Genomic DNA, 24637 nt, shown 5'->3' on the forward strand with positions numbered 1-24637 from the left:
TTACGCGCACACTCGCCCACGCCGTGCGCGGGAGCACCCTGACCCCCAAGGCCTGATTTCCGTTTCCGGGGTGACAACGTGGCTTCCGGCGGCGTGCCCTGAGCGCGCTGAACCCGCAGGTGCGGTGACCGGAAGGGTCTGTGCTTGCAGCGGGTAACTGGCCGCGGGTGGGAGTGGCCCGGTGGGTGGGATGGAGGGGAGGACAGCAACAGTTTTATGTAGGTCGGTGCCAGGATGGAGTGTCTGGCCTCTGGCTGGCTTCACCGAGGATGGGAGTGAGAAGCACATTTCCCTCCAGTCCGCACAATCCTCCTACCTGTCTGTAGGAGTTCCATTCACAGTGGTGAACAGTGACACAGTGTAATCGCCTTAACCTCTGTGTCCTGTCTTTTGCACAGCATAGGGACAGAGAAGATGTTAGCTTAAGTCACAACGCTTTTGAAAATCTAGTGGGAGGTGTGGACCCTCCATCACGGTAACACCTATCCAGCCCCTTCGACCTACATACACATTCATACAGGAAGACCGTTTTACTACCTTCAGATATTTCCAAGATCTCCCCGGAATGCACATTATTGGATCTCAGCATCGCCATGTAGTAGGCTTTCAGATCTTGTTTCGATAGTGGAAGTCACTGCCCACATGACTATACGGGGGGGGGGGGGCGGGGGGAGTGGGATAAATACCTCACCCCAATACAGTAAAAGTTTTGATCATTAGTCTAGAACTACTGTGTTATTCTCATTAAAACCTTCCAACTTTGGGAAAGAGTTCTATTTAGTTTCCAGTTCAAATCTAGGCAGGGTTAACTTGCTTTAGGGTCATTTGAACCTGGGAGTGTGGTAGGCAAGAACTCATAACTCTGAACCACCACCGCCTCACATTCTGAACTGCTAAGCTGAAAGGACAATACAGGAGCTTCTGTTTTCATGTTAGCACGTGTAAGATGGTGCTTACCAACACAGATGACCCTAAGCCAAGTACTGCATGCAGTGGAAATACTCTTGATTTGTCTTTTCTCCTGATGAGTCTGTATATTGCTTGTTTAATCACGTTTTATTGCCTGTAATCCATGCCCTTATTTATATGACAGTTTTAACTCTGGTACGTACATTGAAATATAAAAAGAGACTGCATTCTTTTTCTTTTTTCTTTTCTGTATTGCCTTTAGAAACCGTTAGACCTTTTAGAAACATTTCCATCATGTCTGACACTCAAGAAGCTACCAGAGAACACTTGGATATGAACCTTCATGAGAACAAGAAGCCGGTGCCCTTGATAGAAAGTGGCATCAGAAGTGAGTCTGAGCATCTCCAAGTCACCATTGGAGCCACTGTACCTACTGGGTTTGAGCAAACAGCTGCAGATGAAGTGAGAGAGAAATTGAAGTCATCCTGCAGAATCAGCAAAGACCGGGGCAAGATATATTTTGATATTGCAGTGGAAAGTCTGGCTCAGGTCTGAACGAAACATTACTTAATCTTTTAACTTGGTTACTTTATGATTACTTTTCTGGTTTATAGACCCCCCTTGGGAATCCTTTACTTTGTTCTGCTTAAAGTATCTGCATTTTCCATTGTGTACTGCTTTGTGAAATTGACTGTATTGGTGTTTATAATGTCTTTATCACGTGTATTCAGTTTAGTGCATTTTAGTGTTAGTTTACTATGGTTTAGAAGTGATCGCAGCATTTCCTGATGACTTATTTACTGAAATGAAATATATATCATTATCTATGGTACGTAAATTTACTTTAGCAGAAGTCTGGGTAAGTATAAAAGCTGAGGTTTTCCTTTTCATCCATGTCAAAGACATTGGTTTCGTTTTGTTGTGTTTTTTAAGATTTTTCTTCTTATTTTATGTGCATAGGTGTTTGCCTGAACGTATGTTTATGTGAGGGTATCAGATCCTCTGGAACTGGAGTTACAGACAGTTGTGAGCTGCAGTGTAGGTGCTGGGAATTGAACCTGGGTTCTCTGAAAGAGCGGTCAGTGCTCTTCACCACTGAGCCATTTCTCCAGCCCCTTCATAGACATTCTTGATCAAAAGTAATTATTCATGATTACAGGTGAGAAGCAAAGGTTAGCAAACTGTCATCCCATTGAAACAAAAGCTACCAAATTTCTCATTAACACAAGTGACATAGGGCATGGATTATCATCTGGAGACTCTTTAGGTTTTGTGTTGCTAGTGTATCCCAAGCTAGTAGCATATAACATATAGTAGGTGCCCACACAATACTTGTGGTATTTGTTAGTAAGCAAGTATTTTCTTGATGTCCTCAGCAGTTTTATGAAGATTGGGCACTATTGTCACCAATCATTAGGCTTAAGAAGAAAAGTAGTTTGCCTGTAGTAATTCAGCTATCACAGAACTAGAACTTAAACTGTATGTGGTTTCTCTTTTGTGGGGGAGAGGTAGGAGTTGAAACAGAGTCTGATGTAGGCAAGTTGGCCTGAATTTCACCATACAGCTTGAGGGTGCTGTACCTCCAAAAAGCTGGGATTGTAGGCATGTACTGGTATATCCAGCTTTCAGATCCATGGTCTTCATCCCTGCAGTATATATCCAAAAGAAACCAGAGAAGTATGATAAAGTCCCACTTGTGTTTACCACTTTCCCTTCCCCAGACCAGCGTTGTTGCCTAAAGGACATTTTGGGCTGTACACTTTTATCCAGTGACCCTTTCTCTGAGGAAGAGCAGGAATCAATGGGTAACCAAAGACATGGCACACTCGGGATGGGAAAAACTTAAATATGAATACAGACCTGAGGTGCTGCTTTAAACCATTTTACGTAGCCAGATGTGATAGCTTACTCCTATATTGTAAGTACTGGGGAGACCCAGTCAGGGGAGCTATGAGTTTGAGGCAACCCAGAGCAACATAGCGAGACCCTGCCTCAGAAAGATAAAAATGAATCCATTTTGTACTTACTTTCTTTTAAATACTTAACTGTGGGTAGCTTGTGTTACTCACAAGTATTTCCAGAAGTTCGTTTCTGACATTTGTTTTTCCTCCTTAGGTTCATTGTCTGAGATCAGTGGATAACTTGTTTGTGGTTGTTGAGGAGTTTAAAGATTACCAGTTCAAAGCTACAAAGGTGAGCTATCCCAAGCGAGGCTTTCTCAGAGGGCTTGTTCTCTGAAGTGCACTGCCTGCTTGTCAGCACTGTCAGTTAGCTTTGCTGTTGGTTTATTTCTTTACAATGTTGAGAGGAAAACAAGAGCCAAGCACAGTAAACCTTTCACTCAAATCCAGAAATCTCTTTAAAAGCAGAAACTGCTTTTAAAAGTCATTTTTTAAAAAAAAACAAAACCCAAAGTTACAGGGAAAAAGTCTTAGATTAGCTCAACCTATAGTACATGTGGCTTGAAACTAGAATTGCTTCCAGCGTGTGAACAGAAGACAGAAACATGTAGCATTCCCTCCCAGGTTTGCTTTGTCCTGTTTTAGCTTCCTGTTTTGAAGAGATGACAAAGCAGCTTTTAATCCCCTTCAGTCGTTAGGACAACAGCTTCGCTTCCAGCCCGTATTTATCATCTGAGGCCTAAATATCCAGCTGCTGTTGAAAGATCCCCAAACTTGGGGAGACTCTCGCTCCAGTCTTGGGTTGGGAGAGCCCCAGGAAACACGAGTAGCCGGTCTTGATGTAACAACAAGAGGCAGTTTATTAACGAGATCTCGGGCCGTCACATATCCCACACAGGAGATAGTCGACCTCAATCCTCCAAAGGCAGTGGTTTATATAGGGAAAGCCAGGGAACTTCGAGAGGTTACACACAATTGGCCGATTCAAATGGTGCACAGTTACTTTTGGCTCGGAGTTACATCAGCAAAGAATATGTGTAATCTAGCATCTCAGCAATGTGGGTAGGGTGACTTATTTCACTCAGCAGGGGGATGACTCATCTTTAGGGAGTGAAGGAAGGGGAGGGGGTGGCTCCAGATGGCCAGTGTCCTTGGGGGCTGATAGCCGGGGCCAGTGAGCCCTATCTCAAATTCTCTCAGGCATGTCAGGACTTTGTTTGTGACTGACTTTTTGAAATTTAACTCTTCACTGTTTAACCTGAAGGTTGCAAAGAGACCTCAGTAACATGTCAGGCTTTTTTCCTGTATCTCTTTCTGGCCTAGTTTCCAGAATCAAGTGCTTAAAACTTTTCCCGTCAATGTTATATTAATGTCTAATTTAGAGCTAATCTTTTTTACAAGAACTATGGAATGCTGTCTAATTCACTGTTCTTTATTAATTTTCCAGATTATTTTGGCAAGCCAGTGTATCCCCAAAGGAATCAAACTGATCAGGGGCTTAATGATAAAACACTTTCTTCATTAGATCCTTGTAAAAAATTTTGACAGTAACTAAAAGGCTAACATTCAAACAGCTCTAAAAGAATATCCATTGAAGATAACTAAAAATTGTATTGCCTACAAAAATAACTTTCAACATTAGAAATGTTAGTATTATAATCCTTCAGACTCATTTTCTTTCTTTAGTGCTGTCCTGGTAGTTTGAACCCTTGTCCTTTGTATCCTAAGTGAGCATTCCTACTGAACTACATCCCCAGGCTTAACTCTTGGGACTTCTCATGGTTACTACCAACTGAATGATGCCTAAAACAATTTTAGAGGCAGTCTTTTGACTGAGTATTTGGAAATTTTGAAGTTCGGTTTTCTGCATGAATAAATGTTATTAGGCATCCTGTCATAAATTCTCTTGCATTTAAATTACCAACATTATTAAATTCTTGGATTTTTGTCATCTTAATTTTTTTGTTGTTTTTGAGAGTAGTTTCTCTGTGTAGCTCCCTGGCTGTCCTGGAACTTGTTCTGTAAACTAGGCTGTGTCGAACTCACAGAGCTCTGCCTCCTGAGTGCTGGGATTAAAGGTGTGTGTTGCTCCCTAACCCCAGTTCATCTTAAAGCTTGTATAGATGAGGCAGTTCTGATCTCTAATAAGAGGTGACTTTGCTGTAGTACAAGTCTTCATGAGTTAACCTTTCAAGGTTGTCTTAGAAATCACTGGTCTTGAAGGCAGAGGAAGGAAGTCACTGTTGGTAAGGAATCTGCTGCACAAGCGCCAGGACTGGGAGTTCCGTCCCTAGCATCTGCATAAAAGCTGAGCGGGGCAGTACAAGATGCAACTTCCTCACTGAGGGAATAGAAGAGACAGCCTAGTTGAGTGTGAAGTCTCATCTCTTTGTATTGTTGTTGTTTGTTTGAGACATGATTTCTCTGTGTAGCCTTGGCTATCCTGTGGACTGGGCTGTCCTCAAAAATCAACCTGTCTTTGAGTGCTGGGATTAAAGGCCTGTGCCACTACTATTACCCAGCCAGAATTCCCGGCTCACAAAATGAATTCAACCTGGCAATAGTGGCTCATACCTTTGATCCCAGCACTGAGAGACAGAAGCAGGAGGATCTCTGAGTTAGAGGCCAGCCTGGGCTACAGAGTGAGTTCTAGCATAGGCAGCACTACACAAAGAAACCCTGTGTTTAAAAAAAAAAAAAAAAATGGGAGGGGTTGGGGATTTAGCTCAGTGGTACAAGGCCCTGGGTTCGGTCCCCAGCTCCGAAAAAAAAAAAAAAGAAAAAAAAATGGGAGATGCAAAGCAGTCAGGGCAAGACACTAACTTTGGCCTCTGGCTACCATACTTGCACATGCATTTGCACAAATGTATACACACCAAAATGTGTATATAGCACATACCCCACAACATTTTTGATAAAAGTTTCAAAGGCAAGAGTGGGGTCTAAGATAAATTTTTCAAGTCTATGCTAAGGAAATGTTTTAACTATGAAAAATTATTAAGCCCTTCAGGTTACGAATGTGAATTGCACACAATCCCCCAGTGAAATCTCATTTTTATTTTTTTTAAAGTATGCACATGTATAATACAAACACAAATTTAATTTTGTTTCTTATTAAATTAACATATAAAATAATGGGTAAAGTTTATTTGTTTTTTGCTGTGTTTTGGGGCGGAGTTGTTTGTTCATAGATTGGGTCTCTCTACAGAGCCCTCATTATCCTGGAACTTACTGTGTAGACCAGACTGGCCTTGACTTCAGAGATCTAACTACCTCAGCCTTGAAAGTGCTGGAATTAAAGGGAGGGCCACTATGCCTGTCTAATTGTTTTTTTTAAACAGTGCCTCCTTAGCTGACTTCAGGTTTGCTGTTTAGCTGAGGATGGCACTGATCTTCAGGTCCTCGTGCCTGCACTTTCTGAGTCCTGGGGATTGCAGGCATATTCGGCCGGGCGTGTCGTATGAGGTACTGAGGTTTGTGTGTCGTAAGCAAGCACTCTACCAACTGAGCCACATCTGCACCCCTCAGACCTTTGTAGATCACATTATCTGTTTGTCTGTTTGTAGTGTGTATGTACAAAAGTCAGAGGACAGCTTATTAGTTTTTTTATTTAATCATGTGGGTCCTAAGTATCAAACCCAGTTTTGTAGGAGCACCATAAAGCCTTGTTTTAGTTTAAAATTTATTTATTTACTTATTTTAAATTTATTTTATTCTGTTTTTATTTATGTGTGTATGTGTGTATGTGCCAGTGCCCAAGTAGGCCAGAAGAGAGCATTGGATCCCTGGAACTGGAGTTAAGGTGGTTTTGAGCTGCCTGATGTAGATGCTGGGAACCAAACAGAGATCTTCTGCAAGATCAGCAAGGCTCTCAGCCATTCTACAGCCTTTGAGGGTCGTGTTTATCTTTGATCCCATTGATACAGATTGGTATGACCGATCTGTAAGATTTTCAGGGTGGTTTCCTGTTTGTTTGGTCTTAGTTTTTTTCATATTACATATTTCATCATGCATTCTTTTTCTTTTAAATTTCTCTTTATATAACTAATTTTCATACACTATGCACTGCTCTCTTTTGGAGGTTTAAAGGTTTTTTGTTTGAGACAGGATCTCACTAAGCTGACCCTATGCAGACCTGCTGTCATAGAATTCACTGTGTAGAATAAACTGGCCTCGAGTTCACTGAAATCTACCTGCCTCTGTCTCCTGCATGCTGGGATTAAAGGTGTGCACTAACATATCTGGTTCTTGTGCTGTGCTTTTTAATAGTTTACAACTTTTAAATATGTGTTTATAAAATATATTGTGTGTATGTACACACAATATATCTACAGCTATTAGCTTTATAAATATAACTTGGTATTATCTACTTAACCTACTAGTTTCATTTTTTTATATTTCTGCTATCATTGTAGATGAAATTGTTGTGTTTTTTCTGCATTTCCACCCTACCTTCTGATTTTATGGACTTTTTTAGAGTTGGCCCTTTAAGTTTTCTTTATCAGCTTTAACTTCTTCCCTTTGACCTGTCAGTATAAGTGATAAGTTAAACTGAGTCTCTTTCCTGTGTGTGCTGGTGTGTAACTTTGCTTCTGCGTTATAGTCACAAACCACACTTTGTTTTTATTAGTCTTATGGTAAGTGGTAAGGATGTACTTCTTGCCTTTGCTGTGTGCTTGTTTTACTCTGTAGCCTAGGCTCGGCTCCAGTGTGAAGAGATCCTCCTGGGATTGTGAGCATGAGCCATTATGTCTGGCTGGTTCTTGTGATTTTTTTTTTAATGGAATGAGTTGTCTTTGTATGCTCTGTTAGCAGATGTAAAGAACTAGTCTCCCCTTCTCGAAAGAGCATAATAGTCTGTTCATTTGAATTCATCTTGCTAAATATTTCTCCTTCTACTGTTGCTTTCTGATTTTGTGTGTGTGTGTGTGATAACCAAACAACAAGCAAACCTCCAGCTTTCTTGGAAGTCTTTTAAGTTCAAGAGTCTTTTATTGTTGAAATTTCTTATCAGGACATGTCAGTCCAGTTATGTTTTCTGGAAAATACCTTGAATTGTTGTAAATTTGAAATGTCTTAGGTACATAAGTATATGTTAACTATTTTCCTTATTTACCAGTTTCTTTTCAATTTTTAAACTTTTGCTCATTGCCACACTATTTGCTTTTTCCATATCCTTTCCTGTTTTTCAGCAGGCTCCTATGAAAACTGTATGCGAGCACACAGATCCCCATCTTGTTCTCGTTTTTAATTGTTTAAATGTGTGTGAGTATTTCCCCTGGTGTATGTATGTTCATGTACCTGGTGTACTGAGGAAGTTGTTTCCCCTAGAACTGAAGTTATGGACATTGTAAACCACCATGTGGGTGATGGGGTCCAAAACTGGATCCTCTACAGTAACAATAAGTAGCCTTAATCGCAGAGTCACTTTGTAGCCCCTTCCACCTTATTATTTTAAGATAGGGTCTCTTGGTAATCCTAGCACTCACTGTCACATAGGCTGGCTGGTAAGAAAACCTTAGGAATCTTCTTCTGTCTCCCCTGCCACAGCACTGGGTTTCGAGGCACACACCACCATTCCTGCTTTTTAAAATGAGTGCTGAGGAACTGAACTCCGGTCCTCATACTTGTGCGACAATAGTGTTACAAACAACACTATCTGCCTAACTTCATTCATTCATTCATTCATTCATTTTACATTTTCTTTAAACTCTGTAAACTCCATGTCCTGGTGACTCACCTCATTTCATTTCTGCTTCTAAGTCTGCTATGAGGTTGTATTAACCAGACATTTTCTCATATTTTTGATATCATTGTCTTTTGTTTGATTTGCCTTTAAATCATATTTCTTAATGGTGTTCTATGGCCAGTGTGAGTATTCTTTCAAAATGCTGGTGTTTCCTTCCCCTGCATTTATTTTGTAAGTTCTATGTTGATAAAGTTTTGAACTTTGGAATTTTGAAATGAGGCAGTTTTTCTTGGGCCTGCCATTTGTAAGAGGCTCCTGAGGGTAAGACCATGAGGAAGAGTTCTCCCTGGATTGACTGGAGATAAACAGGTCTTTTCCTTCTTCCTTTGTCTTTTTTTTTTTTTTTATTGTTTTATTGAAGTACAGTTTTTATCCCACTGAGTGAGTTGTTAGAATCGTTACTTCCTCTCTGGCCTCATGGCACCATAGGCTTTGGAATTACTTACCAAGGAAAGCACAGTCAGTGAAATGTAGGCAAAAGATACTTTAAAAGTGAATTTTCAAACTACCCCATTGTAACATACTAACTGTTAGATTGGAGGGTAAAATGTGGCTGAAGTGACTTAGAAACATTTAATTTCTGAAAGGTTTTGTTTTGTTTTGAAAGAGAGTCTCACTGTATCCACACCTAGCCTAGTAGACCAGGCTGTCCTCAATCAAGCTCACAGAGATCTGTCTGCTCTGTTTGGAAGTAAAGGTGTGCACCACCACACCTGGCTTCTCAATTATTAAGTCTTTAACCATCTGTACTGTAGATGTTTATATAGATTGTATAGCTCTGGTTGGCTTGCTCTATGGATAGCAGTCCCACGTATTTCACATTTAAATATTTAACCACATTATCCAGTAACTGTGTCTTTGTTGTTTACTCTTGGAGTACTAGTAGTTAAATTTAGAACCCCTTACACTGAACCACTGAGCTCTATCCCTGCTCTCTTACTTTTTATTTTGAGATATGATGTTACTATGTTGTCTAAGTTGGGCCTGAACCCACTCTGTAGCTCAGAAAGGCCCGAACTGTAACCTTGCCTTAGGTTCCTTAGAAACTGGGATTACAAGTCTGTGCCAATAAACCTAGCCTGGCAGCTATATATTAACCACCCTTTCTATGGCTCTGTTGGTGTAGGTGTGTGGCCTATAGCAAAGGTCAAGGGAGTTAAGGTCTTTTCACCATGTACTTATAGGAGTGGCCTTCCTAGTAAGCAAGTACATTAGCCTAGTGACTGTAGACAGCACTCAGTACTGTAAGCAAAGTCCAAGTGGAAGAGAGGAACTGCATGGGGCCGCACCACCAAATTTACTGTTTAAGAAGATAATCATGTGAGCCAGGTGCGGTGGCACACACCTTTAATCCCACCATTCAGGACAGAGGCAGGTGAATCTTTGTGAGTTCTAGGCCAGCCTGGTCTGTCGATGAGTTCCAGGAAGCTGGGGCTATAGAGACCTTGTCTCGAACAAAACAAAACAAAGAGATAATCATATTATTTAAACTCTGGACAGATGACATTTTTAGACTTCTTCCAGTTTTTGCCCAAATTCAGAAGATTTAAAAGTCATTTATCTTCTTTCTGTCTGCTGCCTTCTGTCCACCTCTTTCCCCTCACGGTAGTTCCTCAGTCCTGTGCATCTGATCTGCCCTCTGCTCTATTCTGCTTTAGTAATGTAATGTTTATATATCCTCACTTACATTGAAACTGTAATTTCCTTCATCGCAGCTATTATTTTGTTTATCCTTTGCTCCGTACTCTCCCACCGTCCCTGTCATAAGGACCAGAGTTGTCTACAAAGAAAGTAGGGACTTACTTGTTCTGTTAAAATGGTGAGAAACAAAAGGGTTTCATTCTCCATCATTTGCAGGAAGAAGTTCTAAGAGACTTTGAAGAACTGGCTGGAAAACTCCCATGGTCGGACCCTTTAAAAGTCTGGCAAATTAACACCACTTTCAAGAAGAAGAAGGCAAAGCGCAGAAAGGCCAATCAGAGTGCAGGCAGAGAGAAGGCCGACTGTGGACAGGGCGACAATGCCGGTGAGAAGGACGGTAAGAAGAAGCTTGCCAGTGGTGCGGCAGATCCACATATCTTAGACTACTATGAAAATCCAGCCATCAAAGAAGAGATATCAACCTTAATAGGGGAAGTCTTGGCATCTGGCGAAGATGAAAACGGTCAAAGCTTAAGAGAAGAAGCTGAACCGCAAGTGCAGAAGTTCAGAGTCACCTGCAACAGAGCAGGAGAGAAGCATTGCTTTACATCCAACGAGGCTGCCAGAGGTTTTGGAGGTGCTGTTCAAGAGTACTTTAAGTGGAAGGCTGATATGACCAACTTTGACGTAGAGGTGGGTATTAGCTTTTATTGATGATCTAAAAGATCTGTAATGTGGCTGGGGAGATGGCTCAGTGGCCAGTGTTTGTTAAGCAAGAATGAACACTTGAGTTTGGGTGCCTAGCGTCCATATAAAAGCATGTTCACCCTAGCAAGGAAGAGTCAGAGAGTTAGAGACAGGCAGTGCCCTGGAGTTTGTTGGGCAGAGCAGCTGAAACAGCAAGATCCAGGTTCAGTGAGACTCTGTCTCAAATATAAGGTAGACTGGTAGAAAGACAATGTAAACTTCTGACTTAAGCACAGTCACCCACAAAAGAAAAAAAAGGTCTCATACATTTGTAAACTTTCCAGACAAACGTAGTAGCATGGGGAATGTTAAACAGTGACAGTAAAGCTAGGAGGATGTTAGGGATAGCATGGCCTGTGTAGATAGGTATAGATTGGAAGTTTTACTCAGTAACTCTCTAGAATTGAATGAGATTGTCTCTTGGAGCCTCTGTTTCAAATCAAGCCAATAATAGCGTATTAAAGTCTATTCTATGTGAAAAGCTCTCAGGGAGAACTTTCCCTCAGGATGGAGACCCTCCAACTCCAAAGACCAGACCGAGACACCACAGGATGCAATCAGCAAGAGGATTTGGTTTATTGTCGGGATACACAGGCACAGGCACCTGCGGGCGCTTCAGTCACTCGGGGGACTGGCGCGCCCCACGGAACCAAGGATGGGCTTTTATAGGATTTTGGGGAGCAGAAGCAAGCATACAGAAGCAGATGCATGGTTACAGGGATATAATTGGTGGATTCTAATATGGCAAGGGTTTAGCCCGGGGGCAAGTTTCCTAGCTACCTTCCAGAAACATAACGGCTGACTCGGCCCCCCAAGGGTTCAGCCCGGGGGCAAGTTTCTTAGCTACCTTCTTGGAACATAACGACTGACTCGGCCCCCCACCAGGGTGTGGGACCTCTCCCGGGGCTTTTTTTCATTGTCAGGTGCTCAACCGAAGTCGTCCTGTTGCCAGGCCTTCAACCAAACACATCCTGCTTGGCAGCTGCTGTGTACTCAGTGTTCTAACCTTTCCCTGAACCAGTCATCTTAAGTACAGCCTTGCAAAATGGCGTTACTGCTGCTAAGCTGGGGTCTTTCATATGGAAGGCGGATGAAACTGTTTAGTGTTTGCTACTGTAAGTGCTCAGTGGATAGAGGCTGTCAGAACTCAAGTAGTGGTGGCACACGCCTTTAGTTCTAACATGCAGAGGCAGATGATCACTTCCTTTTCAAGCTAAGTCTGGCTTACGTAGTGAGTTCCAAAACAGCTAGGGCTATGTAGAGACCCTGTCTTGCACAGCCCCTCAGGTGTGCTCTGTGTCTCTGACTTTGGCATTACCATGTCCAGCAGAAGAAAGGTGACTCCTTTTTTGTTTTTTGAAATTTCAGTGCTAGACTCATACCCACAGCCTTGCACATGTGGACAAGCACTATTTCTAAGCTATATCCGCAGTCTTCTCATTTTTACAGTATTTTCTACATTATATGGACTTCTAGATTGCAACTTTATCTAAAATTAACTTACTTCAATCTTAGTTGGAGATAGTGGAATAGCATTTTCAGAAACTTGTGTCAGGACGTTAGGGCTAATCCTCACTTAGAGCCAGCTTTGTTCTTTTTAACGTCAGCTAGGTTCTTAAAACCAAATGCCTCCTGTTAGCTTGATTATCCTTGTGACTACTGGGGGACTTAATGTTTATAATGGTAATTGGAGTTCTTGAAATTTCTGGTGGTTTATGTAGGTCCTTCACATTTGACATTTTTACCAAGAAGTCAATTTTTGTTTCTTTTAGGATACTCAAATCTGGGGCATGTCATTTTCTTTGTAACTTTTTTTTATTGTCAGACCAGAACAGTTCCCCATTCCATATTTTCTTACACAGCTGCCATGAGAACAAAGAGCCTAAAGAAAGCCATGTCCAGAAGTCTGCAAGGTAGCACAGAAGACAAACCCTGGAACCATACTGCCTGGGCTACGTTGTAACTCAGAAATTCATGTGACAGGGCATATGAACGGTGTATCTGTGTCCCAGGCTCAGAGGGGTTCATAGGAAACGAGGCCATGTGAATAAGATGTGTACAGCAGGGCCTTGCATGTTGGAGTGTCAGCTCTTGACCTCTGCCTTTGGTAAGGCTATGATGAGGACATTCTAGGGGGAAGACTTGGGAACATTTTATCTTCTTAGAATATCTGTGAGTTAGGAAAACTAGGACAAATGTAGTCATAATCAGATGTTTAAAACTATTAGGAAAGGGGTTGGGGATTTAGCTCAGTGGTAGAGCGCTTGCCTAGCAAATGCAAGGCCCTGGGTTCGGTCCCCAGCTCCCAAAAAAAGAAAAAGGAGAAAAAAAAAAAAAACTACTAGGAAAGCAAATTAAAAGCAAATGTGGCATGGTGTCAACTCTGGATAAAGAGTATGATTGAGAGTCCACTGTGAAAGTGTTTGAAGTGTTTTCCCAAAAAAAGTAGTAATTTAAGAAGTATATGTAGGCCAAGGGTGGTGGCACATGCCTTGGATCCCAGACTCAGAAACAGAGACTGGCAGATCTCTACTTTGAAGGCCAGCCTGGTCTACATAGTGAGTTCCAGGCCAGTCAGAGGGAACAGTGAAACCCTATCTTAAACAAAACAACAATAACACACACAAGACCCTTTAATCCCAGCATTTGGGAGGCAGAGGCAGGTAAATCTCTTGAGTTTGAGGCCAACGCAGTTTACAGAGTGAGTTCCAGGACAGCCAGGGTCACACAGAGAAACCCTGTATTTGAGGAGGGAAAGAATGGTAGAAAAAAACTACACATACGTATTTAAACCCGTACCATCAAAATATGTTCATATAATAAAAACTGGGAGATAACTTACTGATAGGCAGCGTGTGTGTGTGTGTGTGTGTGTGTGTGTGTGTGTGTGTGTGTGTGTGTGTGTGTTCTCTGCTCTGTGTGTATAGAAAGCAGGGGAGACCCACATACAAACATAAGTAAATACATAAATAAATGAATTTTCCATACTGTATAGTAAACAGGGAAAAGATAGTCAGAAAGTTTGTATGGGCTGCAAGATGGATCACAGTTAAAAGAACTGGGTGCTCTTTCAGAGGATACAAGTTAATTCCTAGCAGCCATATGGTAAGTAGCTTGAAATCATCTGTAATTCCAGCTCTAAGGGATCAGACACCTCCTTCTTTTTATTTATTTTGTTGTTTTGTTTGAGACAAAGTCTTTCTTTCTAGTCCTGGCTGTCCTGGTACTCAGTGTGTAGACCAGATTGGCCTTGAACTCACACAGATCCACCTGCCTCTGCCTCTAAAGCACCTGGGAGGTAGTACTACCAAAGCCAGATAAGGCCCTTTTGTTTATTTAAAGGTCATGTTAGTAGGTACAGATTGAAGACTTGACTTTCTCGTCTGTTTCTAATTTGATATAGGTTCTCCTGAACATCCACAATAATGAAGTCATTGTTGCTATTGCACTGACAGAGGAGAGTCTCCATCGCAGAAATATTACACATTTTGGACCTACAACTCTTAGGTCAACTCTTGCCTATGGGATGCTCAGGTAACAGAGGGAGGTTTTGTTGTCCATATTGTAATGAACACTTTGCTCTGAATTTAAAAAAATGTTCTAAAAATTAAAAAAAAAAATTTGGTTAGAATTAAAAAGTTACCATTCCAGTATTCACTGTTGTCAGCTTTTGATCCAGAAAGCCCCATGTGGATGGTTTATTAGTATTCTTGATTAGAATGTGTGAGTGGTGGTTGTGTGTATGTGTGTCTTTAGTGAGGAGCTGTTTCTGTTGAGAAAGATGTGCTTTTTAGGCAATGGAGCCAGTTTGCTATGCTTTAGTTTTTGCAGTGAAGCAGATGAGATCCTTGCGATGTGTGAGTATGGAACTTGTGTGTTGAGTGATGGTGGTGGCATGCAACTTGGTAGCCTGAATGCTGGAATCACACACTTACACCACACCCCACTTACTCACAGTTTTAAATGTTACAGAAGTGCAGGGCAAGCAGCCTGCCACTGTTGACATTCCTATGTTCTTGGCGTTTTCTCTCTCACATAAGTTTCTTTTACTTCCCCTACACTTGAGATTTCAATACTGCAAAATGGGCTTGACATGGGACGCCCAAGATTATTCACGTGCTCAGTTTGGCAGCACATATACTAAAACTAAATCAATACAGAGAAGATTAGCATGGCCCCTGTATAAAGGTGACAGAAAGATTTGTGAAGTGTTTCATGTGAACAAAAAAGAAAAGAAAAGGTTTACTCATGCTAGAGAGATGGCTCAGAGGTTTAAGAGTGCATGCTGCTCTTGCAGAGGACCTGAGTTTGGTTCCTAGTGTTCAGGTTGGTAGATAACAATGACCGGCAACTTCAGCTCCAGTGGATTCAACACCTCTGTCTTCTGTAGGCACCAGCATATATACATACTTTAAAAAAAAGTGCTGACTGACTTTGGGTTATAGAGATGTTAATAGTTCTTAATAGTTGTTTTCCAAAAAGACCAGAGCAATTCTAGGCTCCCATATCTGGCACATTACCATCTTTTTTTTTGGGGGGGGGGGGTAGGGAGGGTGTGATCCAGATTATTTAGTATCCTACCACCTCACTGTGGGTATCAGGATGACATTACCATTCCAGCTCCATACCCTCTTCTGGCCTATGCATGTAACTTATACATATTAACACATAGATATAAATAAAATATAAAAATATTTATTAAAAAGTTTAGTTCATGACAATGCAGAAACATAAACAGATTATCTTATTCTATACAGTTCCTGGCATGTTCTAATGAGTTATATAATTACAATTTCTTCCTTTTCAATTTTTGCTTCCTCTTTTATCGTGATCATATGTGGTTTTATAGTGCCTCACAACTGGGACACATTATGTTAGTAACAAACAACTTTAAAAGAAACACTCCTAAGCTTCATTCACTGAACAGACATTATCTGCCTCTAACCATGATAATAGGAGCCAGCATACAAAGTTATTTCAGTGCTAGTATTAAAAAACTAAATAGAGTAAAAAATAATGATTGGGCTGAGGAGATAGCCCAGTGCAGTTTCCACACAAGCCTGAACCCAACCTCCCAGCATCACTATTGTCAGTGATCTTAGCACTGAGGAGGCTGACACAGGAGGACTCCTGGCCTTTCTAGCCAGCCGCTCTAACTGAATTTGTGAACTCCAGGTTGTGAAGGACTTTCTTGGAAAAGAGATAAAGAGCAATTGAGAAAGGTGCTCAGCTGGGTGTGATGGCACATACCTTTAGTCTCAGCACTTAGGAAGCAGAGGCAGGGGGATTTCTGTGAATTCAAGGCCAGCTTGGTCTACATCATGAGTTCCAGGAAATCTGGAGCTCTGTAGAGATCCTCTCTCAAAAAAACAAAACAGGGGTGGGGTGGGGGATGCCCCTGATTTCTGGCCTTCACATGCATGTTGGCAAACACAAGTGTACATACACATGCACACATAGACATGAAGGGATAATTACTGAGGATTGGGATGGTTGGAGAGATGAGCAAAGATTATATCAAATCCACGAAAAAACCTTGAAGGCATCTCAAGAAAGGTAGAAACTATGGGGCTAGAGAGATGGCTGTTCTTCCAGAGAACCTGGGTTCAATTCCTAGCACCAACATGGTGGCTCACAATTGTTAATAACTTGCCTGAAGGTATCAGATGCCCTCTTCTGTCTTTGACAGGCCATGCTCACATGTGATGAAGATATACATGCAGGTAATACATCCATATACACAAAGGCTAAAAATTAAGAAGTGTAGAAACAGGATGGTAGAAAATGCAAAGGACTGCTTTTCTGTCTCCTAGAAGCTTATGTGTTCTTGCTTAGTCCTCTCTTCCTTAATTCACCTGTGCACGTGGCTGCCCGTCATTTGGATGCACGTACTTCCTGCTGCACATGACTGGCTCAAACAACCCCAAGCTACTTGCTCTTTATTCCACATTCCTAAAAGGATTTGAGTGACATAATTTAATCAAGTGTTCAATCCTGGCCTATTAACAATGGCTGGCATTACAGGCTTGCCCAAGAATCTGTCTTATGAGGAAGATTATTAGCATGCATGGTGCAGGGTCTCAAACAGGATAGAAAAGACTGATCAGATGAAACTTAGTGACCTGAGGACTGGTAAGTAACATTTAAAGCTATTCACAGTGACCTGTGGTCTTGACTCTCCTTATTTTGTGTCCTAGGAAAAATGTTTCTTTCCATCACTTTGTCTGTTAAATGGTAATAGGATTATTTAAAGCATTCAGTGAAATAACAAGTGTATAATGTTAAAGCAATTATTTCTGTTAAGGACTTTAGCTCCACAGTTAAATCCAAAAATGAAAGGATACTGAATGTCTGGTTGTCAGCAGATGTCCACTAAAAATCTTACTGCCTCAGCTTCCTGAGTGCTACGATAACAAATCAATCAATATCTCTCTTCCTCTCACCACCAAAAGCCTTGTACACATAGGTGAATGTTGCTACTGAGTGCCAGTCCCAGGCTGACTTTCAAACTGTGAACTGCTGATCCTTCATGCCAGTGTGCTGATCCTATGCTAGTAGGCTCTTAATTCTAACCTTCAGGAAGTTCTATTGTGGAAGCCTCAATTTTTGGCTAATTTTCACATGTGCTGAACTGTTTTCTCCCTCCAGGCTCTGTGAACCTAAACCTACTGATGTAATTGTAGATCCAATGTGTGGAACAGGGGCAATACCAATAGAGGTAATAACACCTTTTTATTTTTACATAAAATAAAATCTATTCAAAATGTTCTAGACCTAGTGGGCAAATTGGATCCAATGAGAAAAAAACCAAAAGTTTGAAAAAAAAATTCTCATACAAAACTTCTGTCAAAGCATTGTAACCACATATTTCAAACAGCCAAGTGCCATATGATTAGATTGTGAAATCTGTTTTCTGGATCACAGAGGAGCTGAGAATAACAAACTGACCCCCTCCCACCCCGTAACAAATGGACGAGGCACTGGATTGAACAGCAGAGGGTAACTGAAGTGATCATAAACTGGAAGAAGGTGGTTTTCACCTCCCCATAATTAGAGGTTCCTGCAGTGAACAAGGTTAGTTATGAGAAGGAGAACCACAGTATTGCAGCTCAGTGCTAGGGCACCTGCCCAGCATGCCAGACAGATGTCCTGGGCTCGCTCTCCAGTACTATAAAACAAAAACAAATAAACCCACTACCTCTAAGTCTTTCTATGTTTCTTTGTTTGGAGACAGGGTCTCTCTATGTAGCCCTGGCTGGCCTCACACTCAAAAAAAAACCTACCTCCTTCTCCTCTAGAACACAGACAAACCTTATTTTAGGAAGTCGGACATAGCTACATACCCAGTAACCATAAATAACGTCGTTCAGAATTACTACACCACTAATAAAAACTATAGAAAGTACTGGGCATGCAGAGGCAGGTGGGTGGATGTCTTATGAGTTCTAGGAGGGCCAGAGCTACACAGAGAAAGCCAGTCACCAAAGCAAGAACAAAACAAAACATAGAGGCAAAATAAGAAATGGGAAGATGTTTTTATTTTTATTTTTTAACCCTTTTGAGGCAGGGTCTTGGTATGTAGCACAGGCTTACCTTGAATTCATGGTAGTCCTCCTACCTGAGCCTCTCCCAAGAACTAGTATTACAGGCATGAGCCACAGTACACAATGGAGAAGCGATCTTGCAGGTAGAGAACCTTCAAGATTGAACCACGTCACCTATGTAAGGGGCCATGCAAAAAGTCACCGTAATGTCACTTCGAGTTTTGTGTTTAACACAGTGAAATGTTCCAGACTATACCAAAAGCCAGGGAAAAGAAACTACACAGGAGTACCACAGATTGTGTTGAGTGAGGCAGAAATTGGAAAGATGAGCAACCCACAAAGGGAAAAATAATCCAGAGTGTAATTAGAAAATCTATGCTCTGACTTTAATCAGAAGTTAAAATCCAAGAGGAAAATGCAAATAGTTTGAATGTTCCACTAGTGATGACTAGAGAGTGACTACTGCTTGAGATCTGAGCAAGGAGGTGAGTTATCGGGCTGGAGAGATGGCTCAGCAGTTAAGAGCACCCGACTACTCTTCCAGAGGTCCTGAGATCAATTCCCAGCAACCACATGGTAGCTCACAACCATCTGTAAAGAGATCTGATTCCCTCTTCTGGTGTATCTGAAGACAGCTACAGTGTACTTATATATAATGAATGAATAAATCTTTAAAAAAAAAAAAAAGGTGAGTTATCATAGTTAAGAATTCTAGAAACAAAACTGTAGTTTCCCATCATTAAACCATGACTTATCTCCGAAATGGCAGGTAAAGTGACCATGGATCAAGAAACATGCAGTCAAAGTAGACATCAGAAAAAAGAAGGGGGGAAATCCAGACTGAGACATTTCCACATAAAATAGGCTTAAGAGTACCAATGTAGGAACTTTAGCTGAGACATGATGGAAACTTGGCAGGGTCTGTGTATAGATGTGCCCACTAAAGTATCTAACACCTGCCTGGAATGCACTAAGATCTACAAGTACTGTAAATATAGTCCGAGGTAGGAAATCCATGGATTGAACATTAAAATAATTTAAAAAAGGGTTGGCAAGCACAAATCACCTGAGAGACTTTTATTCTGTGGGTTCTTTGTGTCCCTCCCCACCCAGTTTCTGGCATACTTGAACATAACTTTGTTTGCATTCATTGTAGAATTAGAGACTAGAATGTCATCACCCTCAAGGGTCTAGGCAAAATACAGTTATCAAGTGTTGTATTTATCATGCAAGTCATCGTGGCAGGAACTGTATGTCACTTTGTTTTACAAATATGCCACTGCTTGGCATTTATATGCTGCTGACATTTTTTTTTCTTAACTACAAAATCTTTTCAGAGATATGGTGGTTATCTTTTAAAAGCTAAACTTATAATCCAAGACAGCATAGGTCTGCCTAGTTTGGTTAATTTTTAAAAATCATGTTAATTAAGGGAATGTAGTCCCTTATATGTTGCTGGGTAGGGATAGAATAAAATATTAGACCTATCTGGACAGAATTGCTGTATTACCTGGAAGGCAAAGGTGACATAGTTTAAAATGGTCTAAATCAGCAATAGAGGTGTACAAAGTGCTTCTAGGGCTGGCACTGATGTCATAGTGGGTAACATTGGAGCCACATTTCTAGTGGGTGAGAGTTCAGCAGGCAGAAGAACAGGGAGGTCATTTCTGACAAGGAAACGAATGGCACTGATTGCCACGTTATTAAGAGTTGGCCATAGTGACTTCCCCTTTTTTCTTGTGACATGTTTAACCAACACTCCTGTTTCATAGGGGGCTACTGAGTGGTCTCACTGTTACCATATTGCTGGGGACAACAACCCACTGGCAGTGAACAGAGCAGCAAATAACATCTCATCTCTATTGACTAAGAGCCAGATTAAAGATGGGTAAGTTTAACTTCAAAGATTGCATTGCACCTTTGAGTCTTTCTCCATACTGACTTGGAATTATCATTCATTACAGTGTTTTGTGGCATTGTCTTAGCCAAATGAACAGTGAGAAGATACCATATAGCTTATTGAAAAACATTTGTAATTAATTTAATTACCATTTCCATACTTAATTATAATTTTATTTCTCCTTTAAAAAAAAAAGATTTATTTATTTATTATCTATAAGTACATTGTAGCTGTCTTCAGACACCAGAAGAGGGCATCAGATCCTATTACAGATGGTTGTGAGTCACCATGTAGTTGCTGGGAATTGAACTCAGGTCCTCTGGAAGAGCCGTCAGTGCTCTTAACCACTGAGCTATCTCTCCAGCCCTTATTTCTCCTTTTTTGTTCATTATTTTTTGTGTCCTTTTCCAAAACCGTACAGTATGGTATAGATTTTATTATTTAGATAAGGCACATGCCTTTATTCCAGAGGCAGAGGCAGATGGATCTGAGGCCAGTCTGATCTACAGAGCAAGTTTCAGGACAGGCAGAACTACACAGAGAAACCCTGCTTTCAAAAGCAGATTTAATTAATTAAAACAATGTGAGTTGAAAGAAACATGGAAACTGTTACTGTAACTTCTAAATTACCAGTTATTTATACTAGTGGCCATGGCCTGTTTAAATCCTCCAATTGCCTTTGCTTCTGAAGGCTTTTGGATTGGGCTGTTTATTTCTGTAAGTGTGTAGGCCTGAGGGTAACATGTCATGGTGTGGAAGTCAGAGGATGACTTGTGGGAATTGGGTCTCTCCTTCCTTCTCTGAGTCCCAGGAATCAAATTCCATTTGTCTGGCTTAGGGCAGACACCTTTGCCAGCTGGGTCATTTCTCTGGCCTTTTTGACTTTTTTTTAATATGTAAGCTCATTTTCCTTGGTGCTTTCTTAACCATATATCCTTTGAAAACCAGTCTTAATCATTTTTAAAAAACCCTTTATTTCAGTTATGGACATATTCCTTTATTACTTTAACATTTTACTATATTACTTTAACTGTCTTTTATTGCATTTATTTGTGTATGGACATGAATGTAGGGGTTAAAAGTCCAATTGAAGGATTTAGGTCCCTCCTTGTACCCCACTGTCCCCAAGGATCAAACTCAAGTCATCAGGCTGAATGGCCAGTGTCTTTATTTGCTGAGACATCTCATTAGCCTGGGAGAATATATTGAAATATCTTTCCTTTGTCTCTACAGAAAAACATCCTGGGGTTTGCCCATTGATGCTGTTCAGTGGGATATCTGCAACCTCCCTCTGCGAACTGCTTCTGTGGATATTATTGTAACAGACATGCCATTTGGAAAAAGGTAGAAATTGGATTTTTCTTTTGTAAACAAATAGCATGATTTCACATGTTATTTATTGTACTGTCTTCTCAATCAGAAAGATATACCATAATTCATTTCATCCACTGTTCCATTACGGGATCCTATTCCACATTGTAGGCTGAGGAGCACTTGCTTCTTGGGACGGATTTCTACTCAGTGGCTTGTCTTCAATGAGATGAATCAAAGGTGTTAAAAAGTTCTGATAGAAAACTCTCTATATAAACACTAACAGTTTCCTTCATTGGCATAGAATACTAAAGCTCTGGCCTTTAAAAGATGACTTCTTCATACCTCAGATTTTGTTCTTATCTCATGTAAGAAACTATCATATATCTTTTGCAACAGTTTTTACTCTTTTATAGGATGGGCTCCAAAAAGAGAAATTGGAATCTCTATCCAGCTTGCCTTCGGGAAATGAGCCGTGTCTGTAGACCAAGGACAGGTAGAGCTGTACTGCTTACTCAGGACAAGAAATGTTTTACCAAGGTATTACCCATGAGAGTTAAAAATCACTCATCTTCCTGTTTATACACAAAATACATGCCTGGTGCCCTCAAAGAACAGAAGAGGGTGCTGACCCTCTAGAATTGGAGTATAGTTGTAAGCCACAATGTGCCAGAGACTGAACCCAGATCTTCTGCAAAAACAGCAAGTGCTCTTAATTTCTGAGTCAACTTTCTACGCCCCCACCCACAGCATTTCTTAAGTGGAAAGATTTCAGGTTGTTTTAGAAGCACACTGGTAACCTACTGACTTTTATGCTTTTTTTGTGTGCCAGGCATTATCTGGAATGGGACATGTGTGGCGAAAGGTCCATACAGTCTGGGTGAACATCGGGGGCCTTCATGCTGCAGTTTATCTTCTAAAACGCACTCCTCAAGACTTTGTTCATCCTTCAGATCAAGATGGAGGAAAAGACCCTCCTTGGTAAAGCAAAGAATGAAGACAATTTAGCAGTACTTAACAGTTCCTAACACTGGAAACGTCAGCATAAAGAACTTGCTTTGGGAGAAAAATAACAGAAAAGTAACCAAGTATTACAGCTTCCACTGCTGAACTACTGTAGAATGCATTAGTGTTAGCAAGGTGATTGTAATGGTATTTCTTGAGAAGCCTACACTGCTTGGTTTCTAAGTTTCAGAACACTTTAGGCCATATTCTATTGCTTGTGCAGCCTACTGTTCTTGGTCTAAAGTTTTTTCACTTTACATGGATCATCTCAAATATCTCAGAAACTGGAGCATCCCTGAAGACCTACAGTTTATCATCTACCTTAAAATAAATACATTACAACCTGAAGAGGACAAAGATGCTCTGTGTGACTATAGTCTTTGGGGGTGGGGGAAGCTATCTATTTTTAAATGAAAATGTAAGCTGCACAGCTTACTCAGGACAAGAAATGTTTTGCCAAGGTACCACACAAGAGAGAAGATCACCTCCCTGTTTGTGCACAATATGTAGGTCTGGTGCCCTCAACAGGTGGGTGTTGGATGGACCTCCTGACTTAGAAGTCCTGTTATTCCTGCCTAGCTCATTGTTCTGTTGTTCTCTTGTACTGATTCTCCCTCAGATAGTTCTATGGGAAATGAAATAGCTACATTACTTATCAGTTCATTAACAGTGCCTCCTAAAGCAATCCCTGTTTGAGCTTTACAGAAAGTCATTTTGGAGTCTGGCTTCTTTCAGCTTAGATTTTCAATGTGATGTTTCTATTTAGAGTAAAGGACACTGACAGTACTTCTTTGAGAACAGAATCCACATTGGCACCATATAGTCAGTACCCAGTGGCTTTTTGGAACAACTCACTGGAGAATGAACTGGGATTATGAAAGCTTTAAGGTTTTTACACTTTACATGGACAATTTTGTGGTTGACAAAAATAATTATTGATTGAACATAAACTTAAATTTCCATCTTTGACAAAAGAAATCATTTAAACCTCAAACCAAGGTAACACAGAAGCAAGATGTACAATGATGGTTGTCTGTTTTCATTATCATTTACCAATTTCCTGCAAGTAAGCATTTAATATTTACTGAACAAATGAACTACTTTTTATGCTAAGTTCTCAAGTTAATACACCAGGTTTGTGCTCTAATTCACCATATCCCTAATTCTATTAAGTATATAAAAAAATAGACTTAAGATACTACAAATACAGTGGACACTGTCATTTCCATCTCTTGATTGGTAAATTTTGCTATGGAAACAATAGGAAATAAGCTATGAATTTTTTCCTCCAGACAAGGTTTTGTCACATAGCATTGGCTGGCCTCTGCCAAGTGTTGGGAATTAAAGATATGCAATACCACGCCAGGTGAAAGGCTTACTTTCAAATTGTTTGTGTGTAGGTGTGTGTACCAGCGCAGGCGCCTGTGGAGGCTAAAGCTGGAGTTAATCGGCAGTCTAGGAGCTGCCTGGTGTGGGTGATGGCTGTGAGTTCAAGTCCTCCACTAGAGCAGCCTGAGCTCCATGGTCACCTTTATTTCTTGGTTGTTTTTTGTTGTTTTTTTGCATCAGGGTAAAGTTCCATTCTTGCTCTATAAGTTGTGAAGATGTTAGCCACTTAAGACACCAAGTTCTTCCTACCTGCTTTCTGTTACCTACTAAAAGCAATACATACTTTTCTCAAGTAAAACTTCCCAGTCCAGTGTGTTCAGTATCAGTCTTCTAGGCTCTTTAGGAGTCATTGAGTGCTCACCATGTACATCTTTCTAGAGAAGTCATTTCTCAAAATTTGGAACCTTCTAATCCTTACCTATTCCTGAAAATTTGAAACACTAGCATCAATCACATTTAAGATTTTGGGGGTGAGGGTGGTAGTCCTGTTTTCAAGACTGGGCCAGGGATGTAGCTCAGTGAGAACACTAACCTAGGAGTT

The 24637-nt window shown here is 40.8% G+C and overlaps 1 protein-coding gene and 1 non-coding gene across 9 annotated transcripts; both read left to right on the forward strand.

Moving 5' to 3' along the window:
* Positions 1 to 72: 72 nt before the first annotated feature.
* Positions 73 to 23064, forward strand: Thumpd3 (THUMP domain 3 tRNA guanosine methyltransferase). 8 transcript variants are annotated; one of them, XM_087658876.1, is made up of 10 exons: positions 73 to 598; positions 1172 to 1458; positions 3025 to 3102; positions 10417 to 10893; positions 14351 to 14481; positions 17596 to 17665; positions 20264 to 20379; positions 21625 to 21735; positions 22119 to 22242; positions 22535 to 23064. In XM_087658876.1, exons 2-10 carry the CDS (start codon positions 1204 to 1206, stop codon positions 22685 to 22687), a joined length of 1515 nt encoding a protein of 504 aa, XP_087515002.1. In that variant the 5' UTR covers positions 73 to 598; positions 1172 to 1203; the 3' UTR covers positions 22688 to 23064. The 8 variants fall into 8 exon arrangements, with proteins under 8 accessions (XP_087515002.1, XP_087515006.1, XP_087515004.1 ...); XM_087658880.1 differs by having other exon boundaries at positions 22119 to 22198; XM_087658878.1 differs by having other exon boundaries at positions 73 to 153; positions 22119 to 22198.
* LOC120102586 (U6 spliceosomal RNA) lies at positions 15064 to 15170 on the forward strand. Its single transcript, XR_015687426.1, has one exon. It is a non-coding gene; the product is annotated as a U6 spliceosomal RNA (small nuclear RNA).
* Positions 23065 to 24637: the final 1573 nt, after the last annotated feature.

This window comes from Rattus norvegicus, chromosome 4 (genome assembly GCF_021556685.1).
Source record: "Rattus norvegicus strain SHRSP/BbbUtx chromosome 4, alternate assembly SHRSP_T2T, whole genome shotgun sequence".
Classification (NCBI taxonomy): Eukaryota; Metazoa; Chordata; class Mammalia; order Rodentia; family Muridae; genus Rattus; species Rattus norvegicus.